Below are 22,293 nucleotides of genomic sequence, written 5' to 3' on the forward strand. Positions count from 1 at the left end.
AAAGATCCTTTTGGGTTTTAAAGGTGAGCTGGATAAATGAATCATGAGGGGGACTAGATTATGTGCTGAGCCTTATAGTCAACAGCCTAGAATTCACTGATATACAAACTAAGTAAATAAAAAAGTAATGTTGCCATCAAGGGGGGGGGAGCTAATGGCAGTGGGAGAGGATTCATAGCTTGGTGGTAGACACTTGTTTTGTGTCCCAAAAGTCCTGGTTCTTCCAGTTAAAAAGACCTCTTAACACTTGGACTGAGTAAAACTGTTTGGGACTCTGCTGAGCCATTTCTTTCCTGGCTTAGATAGTAGGCTTCCATCTTTTCAGGCCCAGACCCATTTCTTAGCCCAAAGGTGCTGGGTACCTGCTTCTTAACTTTTTACCATATTGTGGTACTGCTGTTGTTGCAATCTATCCTTAGTGGAATTGTGTCCCACCAGTCGAAGACCAACAAATGCAGTATTTGTCAAACAACTGGAGAAAATATATTGGCAGGACCAAAGAAGCCAAAGTTTTCTTTGGGGGAGTGGCTTTGATTCCACACTCATTTGGGGATTGGCATAACTGAAGACCACATACCCAGAACAAGCATTCCCCCAAACATCCCTTTACTAAGACTAGATCTCCTCATTATCAGGCATGGCTGCTGCTACTGTGGTGTACAAAAAATTCTCAGACTGATAGGTTTGTTTTTTTAAAATACACATTTATTAAAATCCATGGCAGCATGTAAAAATCAGTGTTGAGATGTGTTTCACAAACACTCGCCAGATACTGGCTCTCTGTGCATTTCTTGCCTCAAACTTCATATAGATACTAGACTTCCCAAACTTGCCAGTTGTGTTCAAATGTTTGGGACAGGTGATTGCCCTAGCCAAAATCTATCAAGGCCCCATCCTCTGGTTGCTGCTCACCTTGCCTCTCCTGCCACATCTGCCTCAGCCTCACAATATCTTCTCCAAATTCCTGGTGGAGCTGAGCAAAATCCACTGTGAAGGAACCCATTTCCACCACCAGTTTTGAAGTGGGGAACTTAAAGTCTGTTAAGTGTCTCAGGGGTCCTTCAGATTTGGGAGGCTGCTGGTTCTTCAGCATCTGAAACTGTCCCTCCAGCTCAGTAACCAAAGCCCTGAGGTACCCAAACCCAGCTGTACTGAGAGCTCGCACCCAACCCTCCATGGTTTCTTGGTTCTCAGCTGCCATTTTGTAGGATCGGGCACCAGGCAACCCTCCAGGGTAGGAAATTTCAAATGTATGTGGTTCAGATGCAGATTCCTGCAGCTCCACGGTGCAACCTTCAAGGACAATGAGCCGAAAAGGACCCCGGTCTCCCCATCGTTCCCGGTAGAAGAGGAGATTGCCCCGAAGCTCACACCAACATGGTTGGTAGGAGGCTGTGCGGATGCTCTTCTTATACAGTAAGCCCTGCCGGTCCAGGTGGGAAGATGTGAGAGCACTGGAGATGTGGAGTTTCATGGTGGGCAGATGCCTGAAAATGGGGAATGAAATTATGATGGAAGATGGTGAATGAAACAGGTGGTCATGCAAGGAAACTACAAGTGATAGGGAAGATGACTGGACAAAGAAGAGGAAGTGCAAATATAGAACAGATGTACGAAAAAAGATGAAGAGTGTGAAAATGGAGGGATGGGGGGAAGGAAATGGCAGCAAAGAGAATAAAATGAGGGAACACAATTTCAAAGGACATGAAAGGGGAAAAGTAAGATCTGGGCTGCATGTACACTATATGTTAAAAGCACCCCCCCCAAAAAAAATCCTGTTGTTAAGGGTGCTGGGAATTGTAGCTCTGTGAGGGATAAACTACAGTTCCCAGGATTCTTTGTGGAGGGCAAACTGCTTTAAATGCATGGTATGGGTATGCAGCCTTTAAAGAGGAGTGCCAGTGTGGTGTAGTGGTAAGGTGTTGGACTACGACCTGGGAGACCAGGGTCACCATAAGTCGGAATCGAAGGCAGTACATTGACATTTTAGTGAGTAAATCTGTAATTAGGGATGGAAATTTTTTTTTAAAAAAGGAACAGGATCAGGTAAAGAACTAGAGTAGAATGTTGCAACAGAAGTGGAAATAACATTAAGAAATGAGCAAACAAATTGTGATACATACAAGCATGATAGGGCAAGAGGAAACGAAAACAATGTTTTTTGGAGTGAAGATCAATGGTGATGGGAGAAAAGTGATTAAACAAAACAATGAAAGGCCCTTGACGAAAAATAATAATTATTAAAGAATTACTAATATTAAATAAAAGAATGGGTAGGGAAAAATGAAAGACCTCAGAGAAGAGAAAGGCTAGAGAAGAAATGGAAGGAGGGAGAGAAAGGATTTCCCTTTCCAGAAGATGCTGGGTGGAAATTTTAGGTATGCTCTTTTCCAGGTCTTCGTGAAAGCAATTAACTACAGCAGTCCCAAGCTAGCTTGAGGACATTGTAAGGAGAGGAAACAAACTCTACCCCTGAATGCCCTTACCTTTGGTGTCAAATGCATCAGATTTCCCCCTTGAGGTTTTCCTTCAGATCAGTTTTCCCTTCCCCCACTCCCCAAGAGGAATGGTTTCCCAGGTGAAGGGGCGGGGCTTGAGTTCACCTGGCTTTCTCCATCCAGGTGATTTCACAAGTCACTTGATCTCTCAGCCCATAGAGAGAGGGTTGCTGTAGGAGAGGCTTGTATCTGCTTGGAGCATGGTTCCTTGCTTTCTTCGGCCACTGGTTCTCTCCCAAGAGCAGGAAGACCAAACAGCTAGAAAAAGGAAGTAAGAAACCCACAATGAGCAGTGGGACTTAACCACAAGTGCAAGTTCTCTTTGGTCCTAAAGAGAGTCATCTTAGAAGAATGGGTTGATTGCAGGAACAAAGGGCTGCAGGGAATGGAGTTGAGTCCGAGTCCAAGTCGCTACACTATCCCACAAAGTGCCCATTTTCCTGAGCTTGCCTGCCCACCCCTGGTGTATCATATACTCTCTGGCCCACCATCAGTTAAGAAAAGATAGTGTGTCCCAGGAACAGGGCTTTCTCAGGAATGGCACTCTTGGGAGAAACCAGCAATTTCCCTCTCATGCAGTCTTCAGATACATTATTAAAATTTTTGTTTCATCCTTACTCATCAGACTTTTGATGAGTAAGTCTCATCTGTCTGCTGACTGTTGGGTTCTGTTTGAAAACTTTTATGCTAACGTAGTCTATAAGATTCGGATCACTTTTTAAAAAAATATTATTTGTAAGATATACTGTAAGACTGTCTCTTTTTTATTGATCCGTAAGCTGCTCTGGGAACCTTGGCTGAAGAGCTGCGTAAAAGGCTTCAAATAAATAAACTGCCTTCAGAAAATGTCATTATGAAAGTTGGGATATAGGTGAATAAAATATATACATTTTCCTGAAATATCACCATACATTATAATCTTCCTGCATTTTGCTTCAGAATTCCTGAACACTGGTTTTACACAGCTACACAACAGGCAAATGATCAACTGGTTCAGCTCCCTGATTTGGAGATGCATCTGCTGCATTTTAGCCTGTTATTCAGCTGTGAGAGGTCCAGCATCTAAGAAAAATGAATCAATCCTGTGTCTAAATGTACTGCCTCCAAGTCGTTTCCGACTTATGCCGACCCTATGAACAGGATTTTCATGAGGCTGAGAGACAGTGACTGGCCCAAGGTCACCCAGTGACCCCAGGCACCTGGTTGGCCACTGTGAGAACAGGATGCTGGACTAGATGGGCCACTGGCCTGATCCAGCAGGCTCTTCTTATGTTCTTATGTTCAGTGAGCTTCATGACTATGTGGAGATTCAAACCCTGGTCTCCCAGGTCATAGTCCAACACCTTAACCACTACACCACACTGGCTCTCTTGTGTCTAAATAAGCCAAGCTGAAGGGCTATGGGAGTGTGATTGCTGGGGCAATAATTCTCATAGGTTGACGCCCCAAAGATTTGGGCAGCTGAATGCCCCCTGGCAAATGATCCTCACTGAGACTCATTGGACTTGTTGGGGGATGAATGTACCTCCACTGCTCATGATCCCCCACCAAACTGGAGAAGAAGGCAGCTCAAAAAGGCTATGGCTATCCTCTAATGATAATTCTGTTTTGTTTTAGGAGGAGGGCAGAAATGCCCTGTTCTACTTATTTTCTAATGCCTGTGTTGGATTAAAAACAGCAGAATTAGGTCCTATGCAGAAGTATTTCCCAGAGGTATGTGTGTATATCAGCCTGCTCATGTCCTAAGATCTTTGAGTTAGGATCTTCTCTAAGTGCCTTTTCTAGCGGAAGTTCATAATGTATTGTACAAGGGAGAGGATTTTTTTCTGTCATGGCGCTGATATTGCAATGCTGTTCTGAAAAAGGCTCAACTGGTGCTGATATTACAATATTCTCAACACCAAATAAAGACATTTTTATTTGCCTAGGTATTTAAAATAGTTTTGTCGCCTCAATCTGCCTTATAGTTTTACAATTCTGCTCCTTCTCAGTTTGTTTGTATGAAGGTGTTGTTACCATAACATTTATGCTTATCGTACACCACCCTGGCATCAATCTGAATGAGTCTGGAAATATAATAAAATAAATGGTAGCCTAATAGATCCTCCGTGGCACAGAGTGCTCTGCTCACAGCCAGAGTTCGATTCCAATGGAAGGAGGAAGTCGAATCTCCAGTAAAAGGGGTCGAGGTCCACTCAGCCTTCCATCCATCCGTGGTCAATAAAATGAGTACCTGGCATATGCTGGGGGGTAAAGAAAGACCGGGGAAAGAACTGGCAATCCCACCCCATATATACGGTCTGCCTAGTAAACGTCGCAAGACGTCACCCTAAGAGTCGGAAACGACTCGCACTTCAAGTGCAGGGACACCTTTTTTAATAGATGTATAGTGGCATAGGTTTTTTTTCAGAGACTACAGACTCTTCTAAAATCAGATGAAATGGATTACCACATGCCACGATAAATCTGTTGGTCTTTAAAGTGATGTAAGACTCTCTTGCTGTTTTTACTGCAACAAACTAATGGGGCTAGAGTCGTTTTAGTATTGGATTAGTATCCTAATCCTCAGATCCTTGCATATGGCAGAAACCTCCACCGAACTAACCATGAGAATCTCTGTGCGCTGACTGGTGGAGCTAATGAGTTATTCTTTGGTAACATGGTAGAGTAAGGAGAGCCCTTCTGCATCAAACCACACAAAGGTTCATCTACTCTAGGATTATAGTTCTGAAAGGGCCAAGGAGATGTCCACAAGCAGAGCATGAAGACAAAAGCCAACTTTCTTCTTCTGTACCTCCAGCAATTGTTCAGGGATTGCTTGATCTCTTGCTGAAATGAGCACGGCCTCCTTTTAATGTCATCTAAAGTAGTACCAGCGCCATCTCTTGCAGCAGTGAACTCCCTGAATTAAAATTACACATCTTGAAATTAATGAGAGTGGGGGTCCAAGTTCAACCAAGTTTAACAGTAACAACCTATACATGTCAACCTGGACGTAAGCCCCACTGAGTTCAGAGTGACTTACACCCAGGTAAGTGGGTTGCAGCCCAAGGATTACAGGGTTGGGGAATAATTACATAATTCTTGTTAGCTGCACAGGCTTGAGAGCGTGCAGAACTTTTACCCCAACCTAGACGGAGGTCCAGCTCCCTCTTTCTCTCCCCCCCACGCCCTGCGTCTTTAAGCTTTGCCCACATTCTCCTCGTCAGGGCTAGTCAGTATTAATGAAGCAAACGCGCGCCAGGAGTTGATGTCACTTCCGAAGCGGAGGTGCTCCGGGCTGCCTAACGTCACATCCGCTTCGAATTGTGGCAGGACCCGGATGTTGTTTCCCTCACCGTGGTGTATTGAGAGTTGGGGGGAGTTGCTGCGTGACGGTTCAGGTGGGCACGGGCTCCCTTTACCGGGGAGGGGGAAGTGGGTCACTTCACGTACAGATTCTAATTGTTGCTCTTGGTTGCTGGTGGGAATCCGGGAAAGTTTTGGACTTTGGAGGAATGGGGACTTTTGGGTCCCCCTAAATAAGTGCCGAGGTGCGCTCACGGATTAATACCCGCTTGGTTAGACCTCTAAGTCAGAGGCCGTTTTATTAAGTAAAGGGTGTGAGATTATTTTGGTAATCCAGGTTTTGGTAGGCCTCCCTCCCCCCCCCCGCGATTTGTTAATATGATTAAGGTTGCAATCCAGTACACGTTTACCTGAGAGTAAGTCCCATTGAACTCAGTGGAGCTTATTTCTGAGTAGGAATGTATTCGATTGCACTGTAAATCGGAGGGTCATTAGTGTTGGAGCTTTTTTCTTCATCTTTCGGCTAAAGTTTATTTGCATTCGTAATTGTGCATTTGTATTTATGGAATGGCGGTAAATTATTTTGTTAGGTGGGAATAAAAGTTGTTCAATAAACTTTGGCTTCTAGTCCTAGCAGATGGTGGAGAGCAGGGAAACGTGAATTGCTCTCAACAGCCAAAGTATGGAGAAGAAGAAATAGGTGGAGTGCTCACCTTTCCCCCATGACTGCTGTTATTTTGGTGGTCTAAGCTTAGTTGCTCAGTAAAGCCCCAAATAAAACCCCACTCAAGCATGTGTAGTTCTTACCAAGAAATTTGGGGTCTCTTAGCAGATATTTTTGCACTAAGACTATGTCACAGAGTATTGTGGCAGAATATGTAAGGTTTTTTATTTGACATTTTTGTGCGGCTTTTGGGTTTTTGAGTTTAAATAGCCATCTGAGTTGTATCATGGTAGGATTTTTCTTCCAGAGTAGCATATGATAAGTATGAAACATGTCTCTGTGCTAATATAGGCAGCAAAGACCAGTCAACAGCTACTTTGTTTACAGACTTTCCCCAGGGGCCTGCATGGTGGAGATAAGGGCCTTATCAGCAGAGGAACCAGCATGCTGCTGAGTCTGGTTAACCAAACCCATCGGAACAGCCAAGTCCCATTCTGTGCAGCCTGCAGATAGATTTTTTGAGTGTCTGGGGTCTCCTTTACCCATCTTTTGAATCTGGCTTGCTTTGTGTAGGGCTGTAATGTCGAAACGCAAGGTGACTTTTGAGGACCAAGGCGATGAGGATGAAGAGGAAATGAACTTGCCAAAAAAGAAGGTGAGAGAGAGAAGCTAGCCTTTTATAGCTTGGTATTCAGGGGAAAAACCAATGAGGAACTGTCTGTACCATTTTTTAAAATCATACAAAATCTGGAAGGCTATACCCCTGAAGATTTAGGGGTAATTTAAAACAGGGATAAGCCACTAATCTGAAGAAGATGTAAACTAGTGACACTGAGGAATAGAGATAGACACTTAAGTCTCTAAGTGGAGAATTTCTGCACTGTTTCTCTTGAACAGCTGATGGAACCTGCAGTGGGAGGGCCAGGCAGCCGTTTTAAGGGCAAGCACTCACTGGATAGTGATGAGGAAGATGACGAGGAGGATGAAGGGCGAGGCAGTAAATATGACATTCTTGCATCCGATGATGTGGAGGGTAAGTGAGGAATTTGGGTCAGGATGGGTGTACAGAATTTGATACTGGGGTTTAGTTTTCTGTGATCCTTGTACTGTTTGAAAACAAAAACCAGCAAGTAAGTCTCTACTCCTTATGGCTGTAAAAATGGGGGGGGGGGTACTTTTGTTTGGAATTTTAGTAGTATAGATGTGGTCACCCAAAAGGAAATTGAGCCACTGAATATCTATTTCAATACTTAAGGAAAAGATCTGGAAGGCTAAGGCTCCAATCCAATAATACTTACCTTATTGAACCTGTTGCCTTAATTCTGTGTAGATATTCATAGGATTGTGCGGTATGTGTACAAAGCCCTTTGTATACGTTATTTTAGTAAACCTTACAACATTCATGTAAGGTAAGTCAGTATGAGTACTGTGTGTATGTATTTAGGTGTGTAAAGATTCACAAATTTTGGCTGGCCTTGGTAATCCAGAAAACACTTTTAGTTGTCAGGACACTACACCTTCCATTAAGTGCTGTCTTATGTATGTTTTGCTCATAAGTAAGCCCATTGAATTCACTGGGGCTTACTCCCAGGTAAGTGTGCATAAACCTGCAGCCCCTGATCCTATACTGCACCTCTCTGGAAGATCAGGGACAATGCTGTGCTTCCCAATTCAGTTTCAGACCTTGGGAGTTGGGGTAGGGAAATAAGGGCTCGTTTGGGTGTTCACCATTTGAGTTGCCTGGAGTAGAGTGGCCACCCATAATTAAAATGATCAATTCCAGCCTTCACTTCTAGAGCCCAACACAAAAGCTGGGGCTTCTTTTGGAGGTGGGTGGCTGCATTACTTGAGGTGACTTGGCCTCCCGCTGCCTGAAACCATAGCAAGGATTGTGAGCCACAATGTCCAATCCTATATCTATATACGTATTGTATATAAACAATATTTGGTGTGCTAGGGAGAGCAGAGTGATGATTGCAGAGTGGAAGGAATCATGGTTTTGTATCAGTCCTGCTCCGGTAATTAATGTTGCAGTCATTTAATCATTTTATTCCACTATTATAAGAAGATGGTCAGTCAAAAATTGACTCCCCCATTTTACTCTTGTAGGACAGGAATCTGCAACCATTGACTACGAAGATGGTGTCCGGATCACTCCATTCAATTTGCAGGAGGAGATGGAAGAAGGCCATTTTGATTCAGAAGGCAACTACTTCTTGAAGAAAGAGGCAATGATTCGGGATAACTGGTTGGACAATATAGACTGGGTAAGGTTGCCTGTCTAGACTAAGTGGGGGATAGCCATTGCAAACAGGACCTTTTTGCAAAGAATCTTGGCTGTATGTAGAGAAGGCTGTGTTGATTCCCTGACTGTACTGTAGAAGTGCAGGAGGCACAATAGCAATTTTTGTGCCTGCTTTGTACAATCATAAACGCAGAGATTCTGTGAAGAAATTGTGAAAGACCTGCAGAGAGCCACAGTGGAAGAATTAGACTATAGTTATTTGGGATAGAACAAGAGAGAACTGGGTTCTCAGCACAGATCTGGATGGCTTAGGTAGTTGAAAATATATCTTGTTCTTTTCTGTATCTGTGAGCTGATTTATTATTTAGCAATTTCTTGCATGATCTTCAGGACATGGGCTCTTGGAGCAGTTCTGAGGCAAGATAACCTTGGAGACAGTAGCTCTCCCAATGACCTTCATGGCTGAGTAGGGATTTGGATGTGGGGTTTCCCCAACCAAACCTAACAGTATGCACATACCACCTTACATAACAGAAATAAGTGCAAGGATAGATGTGAGAATGGGCAAAGTGGCAAAAAAGGTTAGGATGTGGATTTCTTTTGGGTACACGTAAAAGAATAAAATTGGGCAGCCAGTGGAATAATGTTGCATCGAACAAAGCTGATGTGATTCTTGGTAATATTTAGTAGGAACAGTGAGTGCAGATAACTGAAAGGATATTATTTCTGGCTTAGGGCACCCACTAGAGTTCTTTGATCAGACCCAAAACTGATACGTTTTGTAATGGCATGCTGCTTTTCTCTCTCACGGCTTCATCCATCCCTTTCTCGTTCCCACCAGGTCAGGATAAAAGAACAGCCTCCTGGTCAGAAGAAATCACCGCTGGATTCTGCTAATGATGAAGATGAGGATGAAGAGGAAGATCTTGAAGTCGGAAGGACACCTTTGGACAAGAAGGCATTGCTGGAAGGGATGGTGGATTTAGTGCTACCTGGCGAGACGGTGGCCAGAGCCATCCAAAGGCTCGGAGACAAAGGTGGGCCCAAGAGCAGTGGGCGTCAGAGGAGGCCTTGGAGCCGTCTCAAGCCAGAGGAGGCAGAACCAGCCGAGGAAGGAGATCCCCAGAAGCCCAGGTCGCCTGAACGGAAAGAGCAGCTGGAGCGCCTCTCGGGGCTGGCCGATCAAATGGTGGCACGAGGAGTGTATGAGATCTACCAGGAGACTCGGGAGAAGCTGGCCCTGAGGCTCCGGGCTTTGGAGCATCCTCCCACAGCACCTTCCGCAGCTGAGCCAGAATTCGATATGTTTGCTGAGGATATTGATGAAGCGAAACTGGGGGAGAAGACACCAGCAGGTGAGTCCTTTGGGGGTTGGAAACTGTGTTGTCAGGGGAAGAGGATGGAGCGCGAAGCACTGAAGTGGTCTGGAGAATCACACAGTGCAGCTGTTTACTGAGGTTTACCACTGCATGTGGGGAGGATGCATTGGAATGCTTTTCTCTGCACATGGCAGGGGTGTAGTCCAGGGTCTCGGGGTCTGAGACCCTATACTTTTTTTGGGAGCAGGGTCCTAGCAAGGTCCCTTGTCTCCAGCATCCTGTGAGCTAATCAGCATGAAAGTGGAGTGTCTTAGCCACTGAGAAAAATCTAACATGCTTCCTTGACCTTTCCTGCTGATTGGAGCCAATCGGAGTGAAAGGAGGTGAGTCTGCCACTGAGAACACTCTCCTCTTTCATGCTGATTGGCTCCTAGGGATGTCTGTTGTTAAGGGAGAAGGCACTAACAAGGATCTCATTCTCAACCCCGCAGCAAAAAAGGGGAGGGTGTGTGGCTATGACTAACATGAAGGGACCCTGCACTTCTGAATCTGCCACTATACTACTGGTACATAGAAAATGAGAGTGTCATGGAAACAGCTTTCTGCCCTCATATTCTCCCTTATACGTGAGATTTCTGTGTGCAGGGTGTTCACATGGGAAAGTATGAAAATGTGCAGTCACCTCCCAACCCCACCCCGTGTGAAACAAATCCTGATGTTTGAAGCAGTACGGTCCAGTTACAGCTGCACCTCATGACAGTCCGGATTCTATTTTGGTTCTTAGTCATTGGGATTTGTTGGAATCTGCAACCTGACACATGTTCTAACATTCTCCTAACAGCGGGAAGTGAGGAGCAACAGCAGGGCGATGACAACGCTCTCTCTGAGGTCATGTGGGAATATAAATGGGAGAACACAAACACCTCTGAACTCTATGGTCCCTTTAGCAGCTCCCAGATGCAGGTAAGAGACAAGGTGGGGCAGATGAACCACTGTTCCTTCTCTTTCTGATATTTCTCTTTCTTGTCTTATGTTCGCAGTTCTTGTCTCTTCATACATCTTCCTTGTCACATTCTTTCCACCTTACCACCATCCTCTTGCTGATAATCTTGTCTTTTTGTTTCTCCATCTTTTCACTAGCCTTCTTTTTTCCTCCCTTACTCTTTTCTTTGATGCCTTCTTTGTGCGTTTCTGTCCCTTTTTTTTATATTCAAGTTTAACCTCCGTCCATTTATTGTTGCTGGTTGTTTGATTCTTCTCAGTGGATTCCTGGATGGCATCACTTCACTTGGGGCTGCTTTTGAAGACAGTTTGAGGATTTCTGATGATGCACATCACCGTGGCCTACTAGCTAAGCTGGGTGGGCTGCTGTGAGCATATTAGAGAAGCAATTGTTTGTTAGATTTCTTTCTTGCCCTTTACCATAAGGTCCCACGGCAGGTTACAACAATAAAATATACAAATAAAAAGAAAAGAAATAAAACAGTTACGATCAGAAAACAAGAAAAATGCAAAAGCAACTCTATACAAAAACAATGCAAATATTTAAACATTCCGTATATTAAAAACAGTTCTAGCGCAAATGCAGACTGGAATAAAGATCTCCACTTAACCAAGAAAAAGGTGCTACTGCAAAAGTTGTCTCAATTTGCAGCAGCAGGTGTCAAGCAGCATCAAGGATGTAATCAGTTGCCACAGAGGTAATTTTGGTAACTTTAACGACTGCACTTTCTTGTTCAGAGGTTATATTAAACTGCGTTATTTTTATAATAAAGGATTTTGATTGCTATTACTCCAGTAGGCCAGAGTCCACATTGGCATCCTACATATCCTAGATGACTTGGGCTTTGCACATTTTAGGAAAGGTCTCTTCACAGTCCCAAAAGTGCATGGAGAATGGCCATAATGAACAGCTGCCTAGAAGTGGCAAAACTGGTACACGGCTTGTGTTGTTTAAAAAGGCCACTCCATCATTCCCTTTCAATGGAAATAGTGCAAGCTCTGTCTGTTGTGCAGTCTCAACCACAAAATTCTTCCATAGCATCTTGGATTTCATTTTAAAAACAATTTTCTAGCCTTTAACTACCTTCTTTTCCATGTCTTTGGGGGGGAGGAACCTCCGAATGCTTTTTGGTTTGTTAGACTCCATATTGGTTGGGTGGTGGTTCTTCATGTGTATTGATTGCATTCTAATGTCAGTAATGTTTGAATACCACATTGGTTGGTTATATTGGTCAGTGCTTTCAGTGCTTGTTCGTCCAATTCCTTCCCTCTGCCCCTAGTTCACCAGTTCCATCTTTTCTCCCTTGTTCCTTTCCTTTTTCCTTCACGCTGTCCTCTTCTATGTCCCTGCAGGACTGGGTATCCCAGGGCTATTTCCCTGATGGGGTTTACTGCCGGAAGGCAGATAATTCTGAGGGCCAGTTCTACAATTCCAGGCGTATTGATTTTGACCTCTACACGTGATTGGAACCCGCCTCCTGCCCCACAGAGCACAGAAGATGCAACTCAACACAGCGGCGGCCTGAAAGAACTTGCCGGACTTTAGGGGGTGGGGGCTAGGGGAGAGGGGTGTGTGTGTGTGTGTGTGTTTGCAGAGGGGAAGAGGGAGAGGTTTGACTCGTCATCTAATTCTGAGGTTGTGTCACATTTTGTGAGAAGTAAAAGAATAAATTTGGTTGGCTGGTCAGCTGTGTCTGTTTCCTTGCTGGCAATCCTATCCAGGCATTTCCCTGTGAGTTGGCCATAGGTTTGGCAAACAGCAGGCCATCATGTCCCCCTCCTTCTAGTTGCTGGTCTTTTCCTACCCCCTCAATTCTTCCAGTAGCATATTGATGATGGGAAGGAGAGAATGTCAAACACTAGCAAATAGAAGATTGGGGGTGGGGGCAGGGAGTGTAATACGCTTGGTCAAACTACTTGCCAACCAGTGGCATAGGAGGTCATCATCATTCTACCATCTTCCACCATTTTTGGTGGAGAGACTGTGGTTTTCTTTAGTCATAGGGCAAGTTTACACAGCGACTTTTTGCCCACGCTTACTCATCTGGACCATGACTCAAGATTTCTGCCTCCAGCTCCTATATGCTGCCCCATTCCTGGTGATGAATCTCCCGAGAAGATTCTCCTCTGCTCCCCAAAGTCCAGTGGTAGGAGCGTTTAGGCGTATCAGGTGCTGATTTATTTATTTATTTATTACATTTATATGCTGCCCCATAGCCGAAGCTCTCTGGGCGGTTTATAGCAATTAAAAACATTAAAAACAAATATACAAATTTTAAAACACACACAAAAAAATTAAAAACACATGCTAAAATGCCTGGGATGTTTATTTATTTATTTTATGCTTGTGTACACCCCTGTCCCGGGCTTTTAAAACAAGAAAGGTATTTTTGATACAGCACAGATCCAAAAGCATAAAAAATGGACAATTGTAGAATATAAACCCAACAGTTGTTGCTGTTGTACCTCCAGAGGTGATTGTGAGGTTTTCTGCCTGAAGTGCAGAAAATAATTTGACCAGCTTTGGACACTATGCAACTTGACTTTGAGGGAGGGAGTGTTGGAATTTCTGCTCTGCCTGAGACAGCAAAATGTTTTGGGCTGGCCTTTTTCATAGGAAGGGAATCTCCTTTTCAAAGTGTGTGTGCTAGGAAAGGAGGACTTCAGCTTCTGTGATCCTGTTCTAATCAGTTTTCTGGCACATCCCAACTAATTTAAGATGTCTTATGAGTCAACCAATGGCAGTAAGATTCCCACAGCCAAGTAAGTAGTTGCATACAAGCTAGAATTCCCATAGTATATTAATTCTGGGTTCTAGTCTTTATAAGGTGAACAGATCTAGCTAAAAGGTTCAGCCATTTATATAATGGAACTGGTAATGTTTTGATGATTAGACACAAGCCACTGATGTACAGACAAAAAGATTTGGTAGTTTACTTTCAAATCCAAATTTCCTCAGATTGAAGTTGATCCAGGCATGTTTATACAGGAAAGAGGTTGTCTAGGTCGAAGACGGGGGATCTGTGGCTCTCCAGATGTTGGACTATCCCATCATTCCTGAAAATTGGCTGTGCTGGTTGGGGTTGATGTTAGTTCAAGTCCAGCAATGTCTGGAGGGCCACAGGTAGCCACCCCTGCTTTAAGATGCCTAACTGGAACAGCCAAAAATCTCTAGCCCAGTTTTCTGTCTCCGTCGATGGGCAGCCACATCTCTCAACTCATTGTGAAGGTGATCAGCATCCTGTGTTTGGCTCCAACACCTGGTATTCAGTGATATACTATCTCTGAACAATGAATGTTCAGTGGTGAGAAAAGCTTTGCCTGTTGGATTTCTGGCTGTCACATGCAACTGCGGAAGGGAAGAAAACCTCTGGCCATGGAAAAAAAGTCAGCCCTACTCTGTTAATATAACATTGCATAGGACTTAATATGGAGGTGGTTTAGAGATTACGCAAATGAGTGATTAAAGCGGAAGCTGGAAGGAAGAGAATATTGGAGGGGGAAAGGATATTGGTGTGGTAATAATAGGAAATGCAATTCAAAACTCTGCAACAGAGTCTCGATGCAAGATCCCCACAGAGGACTGAATGCAGCAACAGCATGGGACTGGTTGCCGAAATGAAGCTGATCCTCAGAGCTGCGTTCCTTCTCTACATTGGCTGGTGTATGTAACAGAGTTCTGCTTTAGCTTGTGGGTCAGATGGAGGGCTGCCAACTGACCCAAAAAGAACTGGCTTGGCTTGTTCCTGCACCTTTAACAGCAGCTTCATCTGCAGTAATCAGGAGGCGAAGCTTTTCTCAGCTTGGAGCGAAGTATTGTGACCTAATGGAGCTGTTTTTGAAGGGCAAAGGAGCAGGGCTACTATTTTTTAAGTTGGCAGCTGTTAGGAATGTGGGGAGCTGGTTGAGTCTGCAGGTACATTGTGTGTGGGCTAGTAAGGGGTTGGCTGCAGTGCTTGAGAGAGTGAAACTTAGAAAAAGGGAAAAAGAACCTTGGGCGGACGTGTGGGAAGGTTTGCACAGCAAAACACTGAAGCAAGGATTTAAAAAAATAACAATTTGTATCAGCCTAATAGTTATAGGGGCTTACTAAACAATAATAATCCTACTTACACTGCTTGTGTTTAAAACCTGTTGCACAAATCTAGTTATTCTTACAACAGTCCTGTAAGGTAGGTTAATATTATTTCCATAGCATGGAGTGTGTGTGTATTAGGTTGTCTAAAGCTACCTAGTGAGTTAAGGGACTGAAATCAAATTTGAGCTGTGGCCTTCCTAGCTCTCCTGTTTTGGTACTTTGCAATGTTAGGTTTCCCTCTTTAATAAGAACATAATAATAACAAATACCATGACCTGGGAAGTGCCCTATACAAATCTCAAGTCAGCGATGAAATTACTTTTGCTATGAATATCCTACTTTCTACCCATAGGCAGGCCAAGTGGCTTATAGATCAACCATTAAAATAGGCAGTACTACATTCAGTCAGCTCCATCTTCTCCCTATTCAGTGCAATATGAAGTTAATATTGGCATATTGTACAGGGTTATTAGTATTACAGATGCTGGCTTCACACATTTAGCAGATATCTACTTTAGACTTGTAATGGTGTAACATGCAGGGCTGCCCTTGTATCTTCAGTTTGTCCAACGTAGGGCAGTGCAGTTGTGAGCCAGAACTGGATGGCCACAAAACATTTGTCTGCTTTTCAGTAGTATTTGTTGGCTTTTCTGTGCATTGCTGGACTATTATTGAAATAGCTGCTTTTAACTGGAAAAGGCCTTTACAAATTGGGGCATGCAATAAGCCTGCCTATTTTCATATGAGCCTGCCTGTTCTCTAAGCTAAAACAACTGTTGGAGATCCTGATCCAGGCGTCTTCATCTTCAGAAACTGAGGGTGGCAAAAGCAGGCAGGCCCTTCTCTGTGGTGGCACCTCAGCCTTGGAATAGCCTCCCCAGGGTTGCTCATCCAGGGCCGCCTCTATGTTTGGGGCACTTGATCAAAGTATTTTTATACATCCAGCCTTTTAATGAACAGTAATGGTGGGTCTTTAGTGATGCCTATTTGTTTTTACCTTGGTGTTCTCTTTTATTGCTGCCTTATCTGGCTGGTTTTATTGTGTGTATAAATATATATTTATAATACTTTAGGTTGTTTTTACAGTTGTTTGATATTTGATGGTAACGGTGGGGAACCTCTAGCTTATGGGTCACATTTGGTCCACCAGGCTGTCTTCCAAAAATCACACCCACTTGCCCAGTCCCTGGCATCATGCATGATGTTGGATAGAGACGCGGTTGCAGTGGCTACTTGTGCAGCTTAATCCCTCCGGAAAGCAGGAGTGAAATAATCAGCGTATCAGCAGATGGGCGAGGAGTTCAATCCTGCTTGGTTTGGGTGCATGAGAGGATTCCCTGCATACAATTTATTTGCACGCCCAAGCCCTACAGAAAGCAGGATTGACCCTCCAACCCCACGGACAAACTCTGACAGATGGGTGGGACTTCCCACCTGTCAAATTGCCTGGCATCATTATGATGTCAGGTGATGGGCAGGTGGATGATCCACAGGAGCAGGGAAGATAAATATCTAGCCCACGAGCCCAAAGAGGTTTCCCATAGGAGCCAACTGGACTGGCAGCTGTAGTTTTACTCCAACACTGACGGCTGGAACAGCTTCCTCCACCCCACCTGAGGATAGCAGTCTGCTCCACAACACCCCCAGTCAAGCCCATATGGCACACACAGCTCTGATCTGTGGCACCTTGCAACTGCGCCTTTCTCCACCTGCCAAGCATTTGCTGCCTGAAGCTGCTGCCTCCCTTGCCTAATGGTAGGGCCAGTTCTGTCTCAGAATTGGCATCATCAAGCATCTGTCAAGGTCCAGCTCCTCAGAAGGGGTTGCTGCTACCCAGACTCCTCTCTGGCTGCTGCTTACTGTTATTGCCATCCAGTTGTCTAGTGGCCCATTCAAGCCAATGGGGAGACAACATGAAGCAGTAGCAGCCCGTTAGCCTGCCTCTTGGCCTTTCCCAGAGTCTGAGGTGTTGGCTTCTGCCCTCCCTTGAAGTGCCACCTTCTCTCTTGCCCACCCACAGGCTGCTGCTGCTCGAGTGGGGCCACTGAGGGCATCTTGCATGAGTGGGGCCACTGAGGGCATCTTGCATGAGTGGGGCCACTGAGGCCATCTTGCTCAAGGGAGGTGAAATGGTTTCCTTGCCTCTGGTGCCTTGAGTTGTATAAGGAAGTGGAAAGGTCACCTCAGCGACACAAATCTTTCCTCCTCTTTTTCCAATGTGTATTCTGACATATTCTGTGAAGAAATAGGGTGCACGCACCAAGACAGTGAGGAAGCTGAACAGTGGACTTAAGGGCATTGCTGAGGGGAAAACTTGCTGGTTCAACACTCCCTGCCTGGGGAACAAACAACAACACCCAGTCAGTCACATGTATTTGTTAGAAACCATTGGTCATCTCAAAAATACAAACCATAGATAGTGTATTTTAGCACAGGGGTCCCATGTTGTGTAATGAAAGTCTGTCTGACCCATAGAGTTGCTAAGGTGAACACAGAACCCTTATTCCCCCCCCCCTTATCCAAAAAAGAAACTCTGGAGAATTCCTTTGAGAAATATGTCCCTAGGAGAATCATACAGGGTGCAATCCAGAACATAATTAACAATATTTTCCACCTCTTCCCTGGCCGCAGATCCATACCCAACGATTCACAGCTATTCTGACATATCTCCCTTTAAAATATGTTGTGGGCATAGTTTTAAATTGTGAAGTTATAACTGCCTCAATCAGCGGATAAATTAAGAAGAAATAATCTGGAAGATTTCACAGAATAATAAAATGGGGAGAATTCAGTAGTTTAGAGATGATATCTAGCTAACATGAAGACCCACTCTTTAACTTTATTTTTAATACACTGCTTTGCAACAATAAGGGTAGCAGCCTTGAGGACATCAACAGCCTTTATCAAATTTTATGATACATGTTTCACATTTGTTGGTCCAGCTTTGTACAAATCTCTTAGAAATTCATTCCAAATAACATTTTTGGGCAACCTTGTATTTGGCCTATTCTATCATTTCAACCAGTACAGAAAGGAAGGCAGTGTGTGTCTGGACAATATGAAAAACCACCTTGAAATCTCATCATGACAGTGGGAGATTCAAGAATGACCTTAAAAAGACATTTTGAATGTTTTCCAGTTTGACAGTATTTCCCAACCTACCAACAATGTGAAAGAGAAAGAGTGACAAGTGACTCATCTCTCTACTTCTTTGTCAGTGGAGAAAGCTGAGCGGGGATGTCCAAAAGTGGGCAACTTCCTCCCAGCCAGACATGTGGATCAAAAGCCAAATTTATGCATCAAGAAAGAAAATTTAATGAAAACTCAAACACTTAAAAGGTGGAGAAGGAAATCCCCCTTGCAGCCTGCCAGAGCCAGGCCATCCCTAACAATATTTGGCATTTTTGTAGCACCTTGGAGTGTTCAAAGCATATTCCATATATCACTTTGTTGTAAGCTTTATGTGGAACCTATAAAGTAGGTTATCCCCATATTGCAGAGATGGAGTTGGTGCTGAGAGAGAATGGCTTGCCTGAGGTCACCCCAGCAAGAATACAGCATGTGCACAATTGGAACTGGATTTCAGCCATTAGACTACATTAGTCCTGTTGATCTTTCCTTGAAAGTACAGACCACAGACTCCACCCAAGCATTTTGAAATTACAAATTCTGCGCAAGTGGTTGGAGCATGAGGTTATTTCTAGTGTGTGAATTTCGGCTTCCTCCACTGTACACTTACTGCTGCTGGCTGTTTGCATTTCTCTTCTCTGCCATTTCCCCCCCTCCCCTTCTCACACCCAGGGCCGACTTATCCAGTAGGCACAGTGCCTACAGCCCATTATACTTTTAGGGGCCCATGAAAATGTTTTAATTTCTTTTAAAATCAGAAGGAAAAAAATGAACTTTTAGGGTCGAATAAAATGTTTTAATTTTTTTCTCACATCAGAAAAAAATGAAACTTTTAGGGCCCACGAAAATCTATTAAATTTTGCCTAAAACAGAAAAAAATTAAAATGTTGAAGTATTTAAAGTTATATCAAAAGTAAATTTTAATATTGATATTATGGTGGGAGGGGCCCACAAAGGCAAAAGTGCCTAGGGCCCACGAAAGTCATAATGCGGCCCTGCTCACACCTTCCTTGAACTTTCCCGATTCAACTTCCTGCCTGCCCCTTCCACATCCACTTGCAAGTTTCTCAGGTTTCTTTTCTCCTTTTTATGCTCCTGTTCTTTCTACCTCTGGCCACTACACTTCTCTGATGTCAAAGCAATTCAGCCAATGGCAGCCAGAGAGACTTCTGCCTGCTTGATACCTCAGGGCATCTCAACAAATCACTTAATAACTGTCACACACCACCAAATATCTATATCTTAACGTATTGCAATATAGAATATAGAATACCCTCTACTCTGCCCCAGTGACTTATTGCCTTGCCTTTGCACTCCCCCTCCCTGCTTGTGGGCTTTCTCAAAAAATCTGTCTGTCTGCTGTGGTAACAGAATGCTAGACTTTCGGTCTGAGCGAGGAGGAAAGCTGTTATGTCCAGCTGTATTTTTGTCTCACAGAACAGCTGAGGCCAAAGCATCTGATGCTGTGAGAGCTATATACTATGAAATAGAGATGACTTACCTCACTTCCACAAGTGGTAAGACGTTCTAACAGTGGCCTCTTGAAATGGAAATGGACTGCCTTCAAGTCAATCCCGACTTATGGCGACCCTATGAATAGGGTTTTCATTATAAGGAGTATTCAGAGGGGATTTACCATTGCCACCCTCCGAGGCTAGTCCTCCCCAGCTGGCTAGGGCCTGCTCAGCTTGCCACAGCTGCACAAGCCCGACCCTTCCTTGTCCGCAACTGCCAGCTGGGGGGCAGCTGGGCTCCTTGGGCCTATGCAGCTTGCCCATGGCTGCACAGGTGGCAGGGCATGTAACCCCTGAGCCACTCACTGTAGGGGTGATCTTTAGCTGGCCCTTGACACCCAGGAGACACGAGTGGGGATTTGAACTCACAGACTTTGGACTCCCAGCCAGGCTCTCCTCCCCACTGCCCTATACCAGCGTCTTAGCAGGGTTTATTTGTAAAGAGACAGAGAGACCAAGCACAGAGGAACCATCCCTTCATAATTTTTGTTTATTTATGAATGTTAAAGCAGATCACAAAGGAAAAAGCAGAGTCCCAAAAAGGCAACACAACCACTAATTCTGCAGAACTGTAACATAGCCTCTATACTTCCTACACCTTCTCAAAAACTGCACCCTATTTATCTGACTCCAGCTAATTCTCTGCTTCTTTCCCCAAATTCACAATGTAAACAGTTTCTCTGCCTTTCCCACTAGCTGAAAGTTGTGACATTACAACAGCTGGAGTGACCACTTTAAGGATCATTTAGACTTTTTGTTCAATTCCAAGGATGTTGATCAGATGGAAGATTAGACAAAACCATAGGCCCATACAGCTTAGCCTCCAACATTTTACAGCTGAAAAAAGTGTGTGTGTGTTTGCACCCCACAGTTCTCCCATCAAGGGTTGCTGCTCAACATCACCATCAACTCCTCATCACCAGGTTTGCAGCTTGCAAAGGGCTCTTTCCTGCAAAGGGGAAAGACTGTAGCTCAGTGGTAGAGCATCTGACTTGCATGCAGAGGGTCCCAGGTTCAATCCCTGGGACCTCCAGGTAGGGCTGGGAGAGACTCCCATTTTAAATCCTGGAGAGGTGCTGCCAGTCAGTGTAGACAGTACTGAGCTAGAACTAGATAGGCCAAGGTCTGACTCAGGAAAGGCAGCTTCCTATGTTCCTATCTGCTTTGCATGCAGGAGAGTCCAGGTTCAATCCCCGACACATCCAGGTAGGGCTGGGAGAGAATCGTGTCTGAAATCTTGGAGAGCTGCTGCCAGTCAGTGTAGACAATGCTGAGCAAGATGGACCAAATGTCTGACTCAGTATAAGGCAGCTTCCTCTGCTCTTATTCCCTTACTATGCGATAAGGGCCTGTCTTCCACCAGTTTGAAAGCTGGGTGTGGGGGGGGAATGGATCTTAAAGATGCATTTGAAAAGCATGATTGTCCTACAACAGGTTATAATTATCGGCGCTTCAAAATATACTTCAACAGCCACAGTGTGTGAAACGGCAGGCTGCGTGATGCTTTTGTGTTCATGCACACATGCTTTTCTACATGTCCTAAAGACAAGACGTGTCCATTCCCCAGTCAAAGATTTAACTGCCAAAGACCCCTGGGAAGAGAGCAGAGCCCTGAAGAAAGGCCCGTGCTGGCCCCAGATTTTGAGGGCCTCCTCCCTGGCCCCTTCTCACTGATGGCCCCACTGCCCATTCACTGGACGTCGCCCTCTGGCCCCAGTCCATATAACCACCCACCGTATAACTCTAGCGACTTGCATTAACAAAATGTTAACAGGACATCCCTAAAAAGGGCCCACAATTTACCAAAGACAGGGACCAGTCAGTAAGGACAGCTGGAGCATACACAGGTACAATATTCATGATGGTAAAATGTGTAATAATACATCGATACCTGGGGTGGTATTCAGTGCTAGGCCTACTCACAGGAGACTCATTGAAGTTAATGGACATGACTAACTGAGGTTCATTCATTTCAAGGGTCTTCTCTGAGTAGAGCTTAGACCACATTCAAACCATACATTGATTCCACTTTAACCAGTCATGGTTCCCCCAAACTGAATCCTGGGAATTGTAGTTTGTTAAGGGTGCTGAGAGTAGTTAGGAGACCCCTGTTCCCCTCACAGAGCTACAGTTCCCACTGTTCTATGGGAAGGGGGACTGACTGTTGAACTACTCTGAGAATTGTAGCTCTGTCAGGAGAATAGGGGTTCTTCTAACAACTCTCAGCACCCTTAACAAACGACACTTCCCAGGATTCCTTGGAAGAAGCCATGACTGTTTAAAATGGAGTAACAGTGGAATATATGTATGGTGAATGCAGCTTTAGCTGAATACCACCCCAGGCCTGTTTATCCAATTAGCAATATTTTCATCTGATTATACCATCAATACTGTTGGGTTTTTTCCAACTCCTGCTTTTAGGTGGCTTGAGAAAAAAACTTTTATGTTAATTTGGTGCAACAGATTCTTCATCCCCACTTCCCCATGTGGGAGAGCTCCTGTCAGCTCATTAAAAAATTAATGTGTTCTTAGGAGTATTAATGCTATGAACCTTCC

General features: G+C 44.4%; 3 protein-coding genes across 4 annotated transcripts in view; 2 read left to right on the top strand and 1 right to left on the bottom strand.

Annotated features, from left to right (window-relative positions):
- Positions 1–672: 672 nt before the first annotated feature.
- On the bottom strand, positions 673–5,649 carry LOC133366495 (sesquipedalian-1-like). The gene is made up of 3 exons (XM_061589666.1): positions 5,293–5,649; positions 2,487–2,756; positions 673–1,487 (listed from the first exon to the last, which is right to left on the bottom strand). Exon 3 carries the CDS (start codon positions 1,472–1,474, stop codon positions 869–871), a length of 606 nt encoding a protein of 201 aa, XP_061445650.1. The 5' UTR covers positions 1,475–1,487; positions 2,487–2,756; positions 5,293–5,649; the 3' UTR covers positions 673–868.
- A 103-nt stretch (positions 5,650–5,752) lies between these two features.
- On the top strand, positions 5,753–12,703 carry CD2BP2 (CD2 cytoplasmic tail binding protein 2). 2 transcript variants are annotated; one of them, XM_061589664.1, is made up of 7 exons: positions 5,753–5,881; positions 7,024–7,105; positions 7,348–7,483; positions 8,560–8,717; positions 9,537–10,050; positions 10,856–10,977; positions 12,370–12,703. In XM_061589664.1, exons 2-7 carry the CDS (start codon positions 7,031–7,033, stop codon positions 12,478–12,480), a joined length of 1,116 nt encoding a protein of 371 aa, XP_061445648.1. In that variant the 5' UTR covers positions 5,753–5,881; positions 7,024–7,030; the 3' UTR covers positions 12,481–12,703. The 2 variants fall into 2 exon arrangements, with proteins under 2 accessions (XP_061445648.1, XP_061445649.1); XM_061589665.1 differs by lacking the exon at positions 5,753–5,881 and adding an exon at positions 5,915–6,031.
- Positions 12,704–14,531: 1,828 nt separating this feature from the next.
- LOC133366992 (integrin alpha-X-like) overlaps positions 14,532–22,293 on the top strand; it is a 43,977-nt gene continuing 36,215 nt past the window's right edge. Inside the window, exon 1 of the mRNA XM_061590555.1 lies at positions 14,532–14,680. Within this exon, the coding sequence (XP_061446539.1) occupies positions 14,548–14,680 (133 nt within the window). The 5' untranslated portion in view covers positions 14,532–14,547. The remainder of the gene's footprint in view (positions 14,681–22,293) is intronic.

The sequence above is a fragment of the Rhineura floridana genome, chromosome 11 (genome assembly GCF_030035675.1).
Source record: "Rhineura floridana isolate rRhiFlo1 chromosome 11, rRhiFlo1.hap2, whole genome shotgun sequence".
Lineage (NCBI taxonomy): Eukaryota > Metazoa > Chordata > Lepidosauria > Squamata > Rhineuridae > Rhineura > Rhineura floridana.